A 14,477-nucleotide genomic window follows, 5' to 3' on the forward strand; every position below is an offset into this window, starting at 1 on the left:
TTTGCAATTATGCATCAGTAAAAGCAACTAGGTTCAGGCAGTTAATTCAGAAATATCTTCCTGGCCAATCACAATATAGTGACAAACAAAATTATGACAGACAAATGGCCTTTCAGTATTAAAAAACAGAATTATCATCCTGTGCTCTTATGAAGACACAAACTGAAAAATGTTAATGATGCTTCTAAAAAGGCACGAAATATTAACAGAAAACAAAACTACAAAAATATCTACAAATATAAACTTGAAATATACATTACTTACAGTAAGGTTCATAAAACTGAGAAATTTTTTGAGCATTTCAGTCATTATCGAGAAGTCCCCTTCAGGTAAGTACTCCCTCACAGTAGTCACATTGATCTAAGAAATAAAACAATCTTGTCTTATTTGGGAAACATTTTTCTGACTCAGAAGTATGATGAGCTGCATGTGAGATGCACTAAGACAAGTATATTCACAACATAAAGATAGCTTCTGCTGCCATCTTTATGATTTAAGTTTCTTTCTTAGCAATATTCATATCTTCATGGGTTTCTGTTTTTAGAAAACAATTGCTTAAAGAATTTTTTATTATTGGTTTGTTGAAGTTTAAAAAAAATTAAAAAAGAAAAAAACCAGACTATCAGATATTCCTAGGACCTACAAGATTATCAAACCACCAGACCACTCCCTGATAGGGAGAGGCTCTCCCTTTACAACCGTGAAGGGCTGAGAATTACTGATATCACTGTCAGTCTCACTCTGAACACTGAAAGTGTTATGGACACTGATCAGTGCAAGGACACAGAACAGCACCTTAAAGGCCATTTCTGCACCTTGGTAAATTCAGACAAGCCTGAAGGCAGAACTCATTTGCATGTGAGAACATTTCTGATAGGAGAATTTACTGAGTTCTCAGCCATTGGAGTTCCATATTTTTAACTTCAGCTTTTTATTCTATATTTCCAATCTGAGACAATTATTTTTATAATAGGGACACACACAAGTTCATCTGATTTCAATGGAAGAAAAAACTAAAGCAGACTGATAAAGAATAAATAAGTCTGATGGTAATTTGCTAACTAAAACTACTGAGAAGGAACAGGCTTAGCCAAGTTTTCTCTGCCTTTCCAAAGCAAATTCTTTTGCTGGCTACAAGGAAGGGGAGAGATGTAAAAGAGGTCAAATATTCAATTCCAACTGTTTTTGATAAACACAGTGATGTTCAAAAACTTATTTTTGGCTGGAATAACTCTGGGAACCCTTCCCAAAGCTGCATACACCAGTGTAGCTTCATCAACATATTGCTCACACTGAAGCCCAATTTAATAAACCCCTTTGCATACAGCAAATTACCACTTCATTAAACATTATACTGGACTTAGAATCAACTTATTCCCTTACTGGACTCTCCTGGCAGAGACAGCCTAGAAGCAATGCTGTGTATGAGGCCACAATGCAGTCTTCCATGTGCTTCCCAGCATGCTGAAGAGCTGTAAAAGAGACAACAGTCTATTGTATTCTCCAAGCAGCTGGTATCTTTTACTGCTGCAAATACAATCCCTCATTATCACTTTCCAGAATGCTTTTTCCTCAAACAAAACGAGCTTTTGGACTGAGATTTCAGAGATCAGGAAACACCACACTTACTGACTCAGCAGTACATTCTTGACAAGAAAAATGGTCTTCATTTAGTTTCAACTCATTCTGCTGCACAGTATTTTGTCATTTGCCATTTCAATGTGCAAACTGTATGCTGAACACCCCTAACAACCAATCCAAATGTTTCATGTGATACTATATGCCTCTAAAACTTCCCCCAAAGTAGTTTATTACATTTTCTGCTGATAACTCAGCATTTTGGGAAAAAACTACAAATAACTGCCGACACTACTTGATGGAGCTACAAAAAGGAGCAAGGATATAAAAAAAGCTTGGAGAAAGTAATATACCACACCTACTAACATAAGATGAAAACACTATTAAAAGTCATACATTGCATCTACTATTAGAAGATTAAACAAGAAGGAATGATGTTTCAAATCCATTTTCCAGAGACAAACTAACAAGTCAGAGATACTCAAACTCCTGGAACAAACTACCAAAGATGCAGTACATCAATGCACTACACAGACACTTCAGACACCACTGATGAAGGGAAAAGACAGACACAAAGCAGATGGGGACTGAAGAAGCAAACCGGGAGAGGAGGGGGAAAAACCCCAACTCTTAAAGCAGCTTGAAAAAAGAACCCTGGAAAACAAAATTAAGGGAGGTAACTTTCAAGGACTGTTCCAGAAGAATGAGGTAACAGCCTAAAAGTCATCCTTTCCAGAGTATCTTGTACATAGAGTGTCCCAAAACGGTCTGGATTTTTTTTCTGTTTCTTTTGGGCTTTTTTTTAAGAAACAGATAATAGTTAAAAGAAGCATAACAGCTTCTACTTCTCATGCTTCAGATCTGAATGGCTCCTACTTATGCAGCAGTTTCACCTGGGATACACTGAGGAAATCTCAGCCCTGAAGACTGGATGTAGAGAGGAAGCAGAGGACAAGGAGGGATTTTATGTGATCACACTGTCTCATGACAGCCAGACAACGTACCTTTATTGAGATCAAGTTCTTCATCATCTTCCTCCTTCTTATCCTTCTCCTCAGTACTATCTGACTTCTCTGTGGAGACCCACTGGATCTCCCCACTTGTCTCCTGCCATTCCCCACTCTTATCATGCTGAGCTGTGGGAGCTTCTTTAATCAGCTCGTCCGTCTGGCTCTCGGCCAGCTGCGCCGCTCGCTCACACTCCAGGAACAGCTGATGTGGGGAATTCCAGGAGAACTTCCATTAGAAATTAACCCCAAACACATTGACTTCATACTTTTGTTTCCTGTTCACAATTTACCCCTTAATACAATTAGCCTTCAATACTTTTTTTAAGAATAGGCTTTTCTTCCTCAAAGGAAAATACAATCTGGCTCATCACCAGCACTGTGCTCCACAGCAAGATCTCCCTGCCTGGTGCTGAACTGCCTGACAGGCTCCCCTTGGGCATCCTAAAAGTTTAATCACTTTCCTTCAGACATGGCAGGAAGACTAAAAGCTGCCATAATTTCCTGTCCATTTTTGTTCTCTACCAATTTTCCTTTTCTTTTTATGCTAACTATTCCCTCTTGGCTTTCTTAGAGCAAAAACATGAGGGAGTCATTTAAAATGACTTAGCAAAGGATGTGAATGAACCAGGAAACCCATATTAGACACTTATTGCTCATTAATTATTTCCTATACCATACAACCAGTTTTAAACATTGCTTTGCCAAGCTCCATATATTAAGATATTTACTATTATTATTTTTACTGATTTTTTTGTCTGCTACTGGACAGTTATTTCACAAAGTTAAATACAACTGCTAAAAGCTTCCATAAAATTAACTCCACTGAAACATGACATCTGTGATTTCCTTTCAATTTTTTAATTTTAGTTTGCATGGTGAAACTAATTCACCAAAATGATTGATTTCTTTTTTATAATAATTTTAAAAAATTTCTTCATTTTATTGGTGGATTTCTTTTTTTTTCTTACAGTCAATTTAAGACTGCTGTTTCACATCCATAATCATTACATCTTATTGCTTTTTAAAAAGGATGATCTTGTTTTTTAATTTAAAGCTGCAAAGTCTTAAACACATGGCACTTCAAAAAAAATCATGGAAGCAAAGTACATAAGAGAAAAGTACCTTACAGTTGGTTTAATACAGAAGTCAAAGTAAATAATCTAGGAACAATAAAACTATAAATAAATTATATAGGAACATAAGAGTTTTACTGGATGTGTGTAAAGCAGTGTCTTTTACAGGAAGCTGTTTCTGTAATGGACAGCACTGCAGAACTCAGGGTTGTGAGTAGCAATCTTCCCCCACCTTGCTCCACTCCTCAAAATGCCAAACAGAAAACTGACACATTTTCATTGCTGAGTTCTCCCTTCCTCCTGACAGTCTGATAATGAGCAATGGGAACTACTGCAGGACAAACACTTCTCACCTGCACTAAAGCCTGAACAGCATCAATCTGTCCAGTTATCTTCAGGCTTTCGTCTCCTTCGCCCGTACACAAGGAGTCAAAAGAACACGATGTCTCCATATTGACAAGGCAGTGCCTGTTCCGGGCACTGTACTCCACGAGATTGATCAACAGACCCAATCCCTGCAAAATGGGAGAGTCAAAAAGGATTACACACATTGCAAAAAAGACAATTTAGCAAAAAAGCATCTATATTTAGATAAACATCTTTGTCCTTATCTTTCTGAGAATATGCAACTCAAGAAACAGTCTAACAGACAGGGGGATCAGGATTTAAAGAAATACAAGATAGAACAGAGATCCCTGTACAGGAGGACTTTTATACAGGAATCTGTTTTTTCCAATTCTCAACATGAAAACATTTTTGGAGCTGAGAATTCCTTTACAGAGGTTAGGGATACAGGTGTCCAACCCTGAGCTTATGTTCATAAGAGATCCTTCATATACACAATTTCACTGCTACTATTAGGTCATTCTGACACATTTTATATAAGCTGAGGTAAATCTGACAAAGCCTTTAACTTAAACAATAATATCAACCACATTTCCAAAACTGAAAAGATGTTTGAAAATTATTAATTCACATACTTATTTAGCAAAATATCTTTGTTCATCAAGCAGTGCATTTTTCCTACCAAACAAAGGGAAAAAACCCTCAAACCCACCAAATCCTTAAAAATAACTTTAAGTACCTCACTTAAGGTATATATATGGTCACTGAAAACTGTAGGGGAAAGTATTCCTTAATGAGGAGCCAGAGCAGCTCAATGCATAAGGAGGCGAATCATTTTCTGTTGATATGAGAAGCACAAGAACTTACCAGCACACGAATATCAAATCTCTGTTCTTGAGGTAGGAACTTGGGAACCTGAAGCACACAATTCATCGCTGTGCCTATCAGACCATCTTGTTCACCTGTTTTTGTACTACCCCATTCTGCAAACAAAGAGTTCAGAGGCTCAATAGTGAAAACTATTTACAATAGTGAAAACTATTCACATTTATTAATGTAAGCAGCCTAATAAAAACCTTTTGGCTCTAATGACAAACCAGCCTCTCTCAGCCCAAGCCCTCATCTGAACATTTCACACTTGCAACTCCTCAGCCAGCTTGCAAAGACAAGTTACTGAGGGCTGGAAGCAAACATCTACCATGGATAACTGCTTTATAGCACTGGACTTGAAAAACCATCATCAATACAAAATATATTTACACTAATGGTTTGACACCTCAGCACAGAACATGCCCAAAATTTGTTGTCTTACCATTATCATTTGTCAGGTTGAGCAAGACCCCAATGATGGCCCTCATACAGTCTTCCACTGCTTTACCCACGTGGTTAGTTACATTCTGGTGAGGCACAGACTTATTGTCTGGTAAACAGATACTGTCTTCAGCACGATTATATCGCTGGATTAACTCCTCACAATGCTGCAGTGCTCTGCAGGGAGAAGGGGCAGAACAAAATTATCTTCACAACATACACAGCCTTACACCTGTAGACTTGTTTCACAGGGAAAAAATCCTGAAACAGAGCTTTATGCAGAATTTTTCTGATACCCAGTTTGTAGGGACAGATAATAAACTTATCACCTGTAGAATCTTTTATAAGCTCAACTGAAAATTGTGTAAACAAAAACCTGGAAATCTTAGGGCGTTATCAGCTTGGTATTTCAAGAGCAAGTTAATTTTCCTTCCCAGCTTCATCACATGATCTCACAAAATATATCTCCTGTTCCTACAAACCCAGCCTCTCATATCCTCTGGCACAACATGATTCTGACAGTGTTATCAGAATGTTCTCTTGTTCTCTTCTCAGAACTACTTCCATTCAGTAAGAAATGACACATGACTTCCTAGCAGTAATATCCTAATCTTGTAACACTAATGGACTACAGGCATGACTTTACTGCATAACATCAGTTTCATATTAAACCATCACACTGATTTCAGTCACGAACAAAACCAGAAATGTCAAAAATATATGCTGGTTTAAGTAACATATTAGTGGTTTGCCTAATTTTAATTTAAAGAAATACTCCAAATATCTAACTTATAACCATGAAATCATGTTTCCAGTGAGGTCTGCAGAGTCAAACTTTCAGCTTCATTTGTTCTGTTATGAAGAGCAATGCAAGGGGCAGACAGGCTCTGCCAGCCAACTGAGACCTCACCCAGATTGATAAATGGGTTAGAGGTGTTTGTACAAGAATCTCTGCCAGGGAGAAATGCCAAGAACAAGATTTCACTATTTTAATTCTTAGTTACGCTGTCAATTCTGCTATGTTCCATTCCAGTAAACACTTGAGCATAACAAAAGCACAGTGAATAAATGTCACTTCACCCTGTTCCTTCTTAGTGGAGCAGGAGCACTTCACCCTGTTCCTTCTTAGTGGAGCAGGAGCTGAATCCACAGTCTGCAACTTCTACAGACCCAACAGTAGCAGCTCTACACACTGGTGGTACTCAGGTAGTTGCCCAAACCTCCATATACATGAACTGTACTCAATGAAAAAGCAACAGTGGAAATTCTGGGGTTATTCACCCCTAGAATCTTCTGGTAAAAAGCATTTTCTTTTTTACCCTATCATTTCGCAAAACTGGGGGTTTTGGGGACTTTTTTCTTCAACTTACTTAGCTGAGGAGACTATGAGCTGAGAGTCTTTGTATGCTATCAGATAGCTCTGATTTTCTGGATTATGCACAGTTACCTAAAGAGAGAAGGAGAGAGTAGTATTAAAAATAAGAGTTTTTTCCCCTGAAAGAAAAGTATTCCCTTTTACTACTACTATACTTTATTCAGTTCCACATTTTTTGGCTATTATCCAGTGTAAACTTTCACTTCTCATTTCTCAGTATTTCCTTGGAGTTTTCATCTCTAAATAACTGTGGCATTGAAGATAAAACCATCTCCCCTGATAAAGTACAGAAACATGCAGCAGAATGTTTTGCCACAGCAGAACCCTGAATCCACACTCTGGGACTATAGCATCCAAGTGTGTATAGAGAACACAATCATATATACGTGGCATTTTAAGGACTTGACATCAAATCCACTTCTGAGAGCTTATTATGCATCCAACCATAACACACAAGGTTTTCCTTGATTCCCTTGACTGAAATTTGGAGTAAATTTTCAGAAGCAACAGAAATTCTTTTCTTGGACTTGCATGATTTGGCGTGTTTTGAATTTTGTCATCTCTCCCAAGTTTCTAGGGATCTTACTACACCACAAACACCCCTAAGTCCAAATTTGAATTTTCTAACACTAGACAAGGCTCTTCTACTCTTGCTTGGCAATTCTATCTATTAAATATAAAAGCAGAAAATTACTCTGATTTTTTTTTCTCATTGCTGAGAAGAAAGGTAAAGAGAATTTTTAAGACACCCTTCAACAATTGTTCATGTTTCTCAGTTTTTAGCTTGCATTTACACCATCTTTAAGTCTGTCCTTCTACTTCAGTGAAGAAAACAAGCAACCACTGTAACTATTTGCCCTCTAATTTGGGTTTAAGGTATTGAGCAAGATTCATTGACCTGTACTCTGATCCCAAATGTTTGCTGATGTGTGGAGATGTGTTGCTAGAATATAACAAGGCTCCTCTGCTTCCTTAGGATATCACAACAGAAACAGAGTAACACCAGTAACAAACATCAAACTCGGTGAAGGCATTGCAGAGGAACACACACACACCATTCCTGTCAAGTAAACTCTACAAAAGTATCACATTTTTTATTTTCTTACAAGTTCTCAAAGAAATATTTACCATCTGCATATACCCACTCAACTGATGACAGGACTCATTTGCCCCTCAGGACAATTTTCTCTTTCAGCACTTCCACAGCTGATGGCTCAAAGTAGCAACTCCTAGCATTGATTTATTGCTTCTAAGAAAATCCCACTTCTATAATGTTTAGTTATTACTAGACACACATTGGAGAGTCAAAACTCATGCCAAGGAAACAACACCCATAAACAGCAGCTTTTTGTAGGAACTTAAGAAAAAGTATCATGCTATATTTAGTTATTTTTTAACAAAAATAATCTTGGAATGCAGTACACACATACAGAATAGCAAATTAAATTTTCAAACATTACAGAAACACTGATAAGCATCAGAAAGATAGTATAGTCTGTAAAAAAATAAAAATCAACCTTACAAAGCTATAATGTGACTATACACTGAAAGAAGGTAAACCAGACCTGCTTAAAAAGCAGCTCTCAGAAATGCAAAGGATCTGTTCATACTCACACTTTCCAAGACCCGTAAACATCTCTCTGCACCCCATAAGGAAGCAACCAACTTCTCTTCATTTTCATCACTGCTTAGGTGATCCACACATTCCTTAACTAAAGACAAAAAGAAGTTTTTTTCTTCCATAAGTAAAAGGTCTCCAAAAGCCAGGTGTACAAGCTAACCAGCTACTCAAGAGTTATCAACCTTGTTTTACACTCTGCACACCTCTAATGGCAGGAAATAACCATGAGGACATGATCAGCACTCCAAAACTTTTCATTTCTCCAAGTAAATGAAAAAAAAAAAACCTTTACAACATTGTCTTGACAAGTTTTAGATTGCTGGTACAAATTACCTAACCATATATATTATTTTCTCCTGCTAATAACTGTGTTCAGCACATGACTATGTTCCTTAACTCTAAGGGAGTCTTTTAGAAGTGGAATGAGACAGGACAAGCACACATTTCCCAGACTTTACAACTCTGAAACAATAACTTGAAACTGTGTTCAAATTGAATACTTCCACCTCTCCAGTTCTTTCTTGGTTCTCCCACTGCTTATTCAAGACCAAGCTTTACTCAGGTCAAGAACTCATTTAGAAATGTCCCTTTTCCTAGCTAGGAGATTCTCATCAAAAACACACTAACAGAGGCGTATCTTTGAACCTTCCCCCCATCCCCAATTTCTTCTTGAAGGGTTTACTTCCTTTGGTATATTTAGTTTAAAAATATCTGGTCTGAAAATAATTCTAGGACACTATGAAGGAGATTCTACTCTAGAATAAGTGTGCTGTACAGAGATATGTAACAGCATTCTGTCCAAGCTTAAGCCATTGTTATTCTCATACACTGTAATGCAACACTCCACACATTCTGTTTAACATGAAAACTACTTTCAATCTCATCTAAAATAGATTAAAATCACTAATATTTCTCAGTTACTTCATACTGAATTGTGTATTTTATTTTTAACACTGCTAAGAAAAATATGTAATATTTCTATTTTAAACCACAGGAAATGAACATCACAAAAAGCAAATATTTTATTGCAATTCACTATTTTGTCATGCTGTCAAAGCAGTATCCCCACTATACCTTTATCTACAATATGATCCAGACCACCCAGAAGTCGCAGCTCTTCTTTAAACCAGTCCCCAGCTCGCTTAGAGGTGAGAGACAGTAACGTCTCCATTGCCAAATGCCCAGTCTGAAAGAGAGAGGTTCTGGAGTTAGTGAAATCATCAAATGCAGCTGCAGCCAATACACCAAGCCACACAAACACACGTCACAGGAAAACCACAAAAACCAAAGTACAGGCTCTGAGAGGCACCACCAGAGGGAGCAAGAATAGACTGGAAAATATGCATATCTTTAAAAAAATGACAATACTGATAAAAAAGCTACTTGGCATTTTCAAATTTTCTTTATTTTATTAATAGCTTAGAAAACCCAAGCAGACTCTTGTCATCTGTTTCTATTGTTATCAAAATAAACAAGTGGACGAAGTAAATGGACAAATCAGCCAGGCAGTAAAAAAATCAAGAAAATCCCCAGTGAACACAGCTTCTCAATCTCAGATACATGGGCTGTGCTGCTCAAAGATCACATTTGCTTCCAATGTAGGCATCTTGTGTTTTTAATTTCAAACCTACAGAACAAAGCAATTAAACTGAACAACTGCAGGAAACCTTATTCTATTTACTGATATACTTTTTTGGAAAAAGGAGGAACACATATATAAATTCACCAACAGTAAAGGTAAGTTCACTCCCTGCAAATGGAAGCAGAACAGTACTCAACAGGCTTGAGCAAACGCTCCATTGTGTCAGTATGAGCCCTCCCTCCACTCCCCAGCATCTCCAGCTGCTTTCCTCACTTTGAAAATACTTCATTTACAAGGAGGAAAAGAAAGCTGAAGATCAGATAAAGAAGAGTTAACACCCAAAGTTGTTTCTGGGTTGTAGCAGCAAGCCCTGCAGCACACTGTCACTATGAACATAACAGTAACAGCATTCCTCCAGGGCAAATGGAAGAATCCTTGGGTCAGCAAAGGGTTGTGAGGATCAAGAGAACACAAGTAGCAGCAAATTTACAGCAGGTCAGGTAATTTCCTAAATACCTACACCACAAAAGCTCAAAGGCCACACAATATTTAAAACACAGTGATTAGTTTCCTGTTATAGGGCAACAGGACTTCAGATAACCCTAAAAGAATATAATCTGACATTTGTACACACTTAATAAGGATACCAATTTTCTCCTTTTTTTAAATAAAAGCAATGAAACCTCGTAACCCTTTTGCTTTTGACTAAAATAATCCATTAATTCAAATTTTTGTCAACTACTACAAAATTTTAACACCAAAGGCCCAACACATGGTTGCCTTAACATTTCAGCCTTATGCTGACTGAAAACCAGAATAAGTTCTTTCACCATCTGAAAACAGAAGCCACCCCTGAAGGCTTTTGTTCTGATGCAACAGTGAGGAGGCAGCTGCAAAAGCAGGAGCTGCAGAGGGCTGTGCTCACTGAAGGTGTGGGCCATCTGCTGAGGTGAAGGTCAGGTTCTTCAGGTTTATCTTCTTCTAATGCAGCACAGCCAGCCTGGAACAAACTCAACCTGCACACACCTCCCTGGTTTCTGGGCTAATGTTTTTAACATAAATAGCCATCAAAAAACCAGAACCTTTGAATATTTAAAAATTAGTCCAGCCTCATTTCTAGACAGACACACAAACAATGTTATCTGTGGAAAGAGGGAGGCAAATGGATCACGTTCTCCTGATCTGTGTAAGATTCAAACAAGCCAAGGTATGACTGGTTAGGCACAAACTGGAGGTATAAAAACATCTGCAGCAATCCTCTTGTTTCTCACTGGGTATGTCTGAGTCTGAAAAAGCACAGAGCTTTTCTTCACCCCCAGAAGATTTGCATTTTTTTTTTACATTTTCTGCCTGTCATTTAGTACAAAACAGAGATTACTTATTGTATCTTATGACAGGGATCTACATGAAAGCAGCTTGATCTTCAACACATGAAGTTCATTATGGTCTCAACTTACCATTGCTACTATTTTAAACTGGAAGAGAACCTAATCATCTCATTTGGCTTGCAAATATTCTCTAAATACTATACAGTCTCTGCTTCTAGATGGTGCAGCTGGGAGGAAACCAGTTTCCATCTGTGAGGTACTACAATATTCAATGCATTTACAGCAACAGCTCGAAATAAATTTAAGAAATAGAGCTGCCTCAGGGAAAAACCCTCAAATACAGCAGCTGAAACTGATGGCCAAGGATATTAATGCTCTTTACTCATGAACAACTTCCTCACAAGACAGAGACCCTTTTGATATATCCTCTCCTTTTAAAATCCATGTCTAAGAAAAAACAAGAACAGAATTACAGTTCATAAAAAAGCAACAGGCTAGATCAGATTATGAATATGAGAAAAGCTCAAGCAGGAGACAGTGGTCTTTGTGGCTGGATGCTTTAGCAATGAGGAACCTGCACCAGCTGTTCCATGCTTAATAAAGGGAGCTGTCTTACATTTTATAGTGCAAGAGATATCCCGGCACTGACAAACTCTGCTATGTGAGCTGCCTTCAGTGCCAAAACAGCACTGAAAGAAGACTCTGATTATACCAAATCCTAGCTAATCACCACCTAGAGAACAGATTTCCTTCTGTGGTGGTATTTTCAGACTGTAAACTGAAGTGCAGAATATAATCTCATTTCTTTCTTTCTCTGCAGATTTCCAAGGACAGAAAGTTAATTCAAGCTCCCTGCCAGCACCTTTCATGTCTTTGTATGAAACCAAAGACTAAAAATTGCAATTTGTATTCCATTGTCACCACACAACCTGATTACCAAAGTTAACAATGATGTCATGGATATTGTCTTCCTCACCCAAAATTCAGCTCTTGCTAAAGCTACAGAACAGTGGCTCTTCATATCAATTCAGCTCTCTGTTCCATAGGCAGAATTTGGAGAGAAAACACCCCAAAGAAACTCTTCCTAAAGTGACACAAAAGTCCCAAAAGCTACAGAACAAAGTGCCAGCTCAACAAGGCACATCTTTTAGTCCAACTGAATATGGAACACAACCCTGACTGCAGATTACTGCCAGGAGCAGGAACATTACTTGCACAGACAAAGCTCTGAAAAGCTCACTTCATGAGCAATAAATCAGAAGCTTTTCCCGTTGAGTATAAGCGTTACAGAAAAAAGGGTACAAGCATTACAGAAAAAATGGCAAAAACCCTAATAAGAATCTTGAAAAGAATGTATTACAGGATGTCAAAAAATTAAGATTATACTAACATCAACTATACTGGAATATGGCAAAGACACATTAATTGTTTTTTGTCATTTATGGCCACTCATCTAATCAATCTGTCAATCAATTCTTAAAATACACTCTTCTAAAAAACCTTGCAACTTAGCCTTTTTATTTTCTAAGCTAGCTTGATGATAGCATCCAATTTCTTTTTAAACAGAACCTAAACAGAGCCAGCTCATTCTGCTACAGATTAAGGTATTTTCATAAAGAACAAGTATGTTTGAGAAAGGAAGGAAAAAATTCATCTACATTCATGATAAGTAACAGAACTGCCACACTTTGGGTAGGGGAAAATCAGCTTGTGCAGGATAGGTTTTTTTTAAATGTCAAAACCTGCACCACAGTTTTAATTTAGTACACAATACTCTTACTCCCATGCACAAACCCCCATTTGTCAAAGTACTTATAAAACTTAGGCAAAGAAATGCAGTCAATCTAAGTGTGGGCTTCAAACACAGTTATTGTTACTTGTTTACAACTGCTCCCTGTAGCTACCCTTAGCAGGGGCAAACAGAAACTCAGGCGAAGAACATCCTAACTTTATCCTACTAATAACTTCTGAAAAAGGAAATTTCAAATTTGAAGAGAACACTTGCAGTGAAGTCAGGTATACATAAAAGGCAGATGAAACAGCAGGAATCCTTTGCTGGGGATGTGAAATGAAGGATGATGCTTGCAAATTCCATTTTATTAAGCATTCCACAACTGTGAAGGCTTTCCAATAAAAGCATGTTACCCACCGTGATGTTTTCGAGATCAAGATGTTTGTTGTGAACAGTCTCACACAGTCTCCGAATTTTCTCCTTAATTTTATTCATGTCCTTTTCATTCAGCAGCTTGGCAGAGGAAGCATCTTGTTCCAATTCTAGAAGCCGTATCATCAGGTCTAGACTAGCTCTGTCCAAATCCATGTTCAAGCGATCTCTACTAAGGATGTACATTAGAGCTGCTGTACAAAGGGACAAATTCTTGGGTTGGGAGAAATAAAAAAAAAAAAAAAACAGTTAGCTTTTACTAACATTTTAGGCAGGCCTTTCATTATTTTTAATAAACAAGCTGAAGATTCATAAAAGAAAATGCCTGACAGAGCCCCAGTCTTAGCACTTGCATGAGCATCCACTGTTGAATGGAGATTCCTTCTAGCAAGTTACTAATGCATTCTCTTGACAAATAAAACTGAGACATAAAGCACTCAATATATTTACAAAGCCCTAGAAAAAAAGCAGGGATTTCTACTTTTTAGAGACTCAATGCTGCAGACAAAGCAAGAAACAGTAACTCCAGCTCAGGATAAATGGCAAGGTAGGTGAACATTCTGGTTTGAGGGGATGAACTGGTGACAGCACCAGAAAATCCAGACATCATGGGGACACTGTCTGCAGGGAGGGAGTGCCTGGGGACATAAATTCTGATTCTGCCAAATGGGTCTGTCACTTAATAGTTTATCCAAACTTTTCCAGCATAAACACATTTTCTTTCCAGGGGAATTCTGCTTTTCAGATGCAGCCAGAGTGTAAACCAGCTTCACTGTCCATCCCCATCAGTCCTTAACACATAAATGTTATTAACTTGACCACCCATATCTTATACAGAATTGGTGTACAGGCACATTTAACTGGCTAAAGAATACTTAATTCTTCTTGAAGAAAGAATTAAATTCTACTTTCATGAGGTTCCAAAAAAGCCAAAGCAGAAGATGACTGTCAGGAAGGGACGGACAGCAGTGAATCAAAGCCATCCATCCCTGGTGTCTAAGTACTGCACTTGGACTGAGAGCACTGAGCTCCAAGTTACAGGAAAGAGGAGAAATGTTCACTGGGAACAGAGGTGTGCTGGGCACAAAAC

At 37.9% G+C, this 14,477-nt stretch overlaps 1 protein-coding gene across 5 annotated transcripts in view; it reads right to left on the minus strand.

Annotated features, from left to right (window-relative positions):
- Positions 1-14,477, minus strand: part of WAPL (WAPL cohesin release factor) — a 128,802-nt gene that overhangs the window by 3,586 nt on the left and 110,739 nt on the right. For 4 of the 5 annotated variants that reach the window (XM_058810084.1, XM_058810087.1, XM_058810083.1 and 1 more), the window contains 10 exons: positions 13,373-13,600; positions 9,388-9,499; positions 8,307-8,404; positions 6,688-6,764; positions 5,319-5,494; positions 4,874-4,989; positions 4,015-4,176; positions 2,583-2,790; positions 1,384-1,472; positions 265-360 (listed from right to left, as the gene is read on the minus strand). In XM_058810084.1, the coding sequence (XP_058666067.1) occupies positions 265-360; positions 1,384-1,472; positions 2,583-2,790; positions 4,015-4,176; positions 4,874-4,989; positions 5,319-5,494; positions 6,688-6,764; positions 8,307-8,404; positions 9,388-9,499; positions 13,373-13,600 (1,362 nt within the window). The remainder of the gene's footprint in view (positions 1-264; positions 361-1,383; positions 1,473-2,582; positions 2,791-4,014; positions 4,177-4,873; positions 4,990-5,318; positions 5,495-6,687; positions 6,765-8,306; positions 8,405-9,387; positions 9,500-13,372; positions 13,601-14,477) is intronic. The other variant, XM_058810086.1, reaches the window with a different exon arrangement.

This window comes from Ammospiza caudacuta, chromosome 9 (genome assembly GCF_027887145.1).
Source record: "Ammospiza caudacuta isolate bAmmCau1 chromosome 9, bAmmCau1.pri, whole genome shotgun sequence".
NCBI classification, from domain to species: domain Eukaryota; kingdom Metazoa; phylum Chordata; class Aves; order Passeriformes; family Passerellidae; genus Ammospiza; species Ammospiza caudacuta.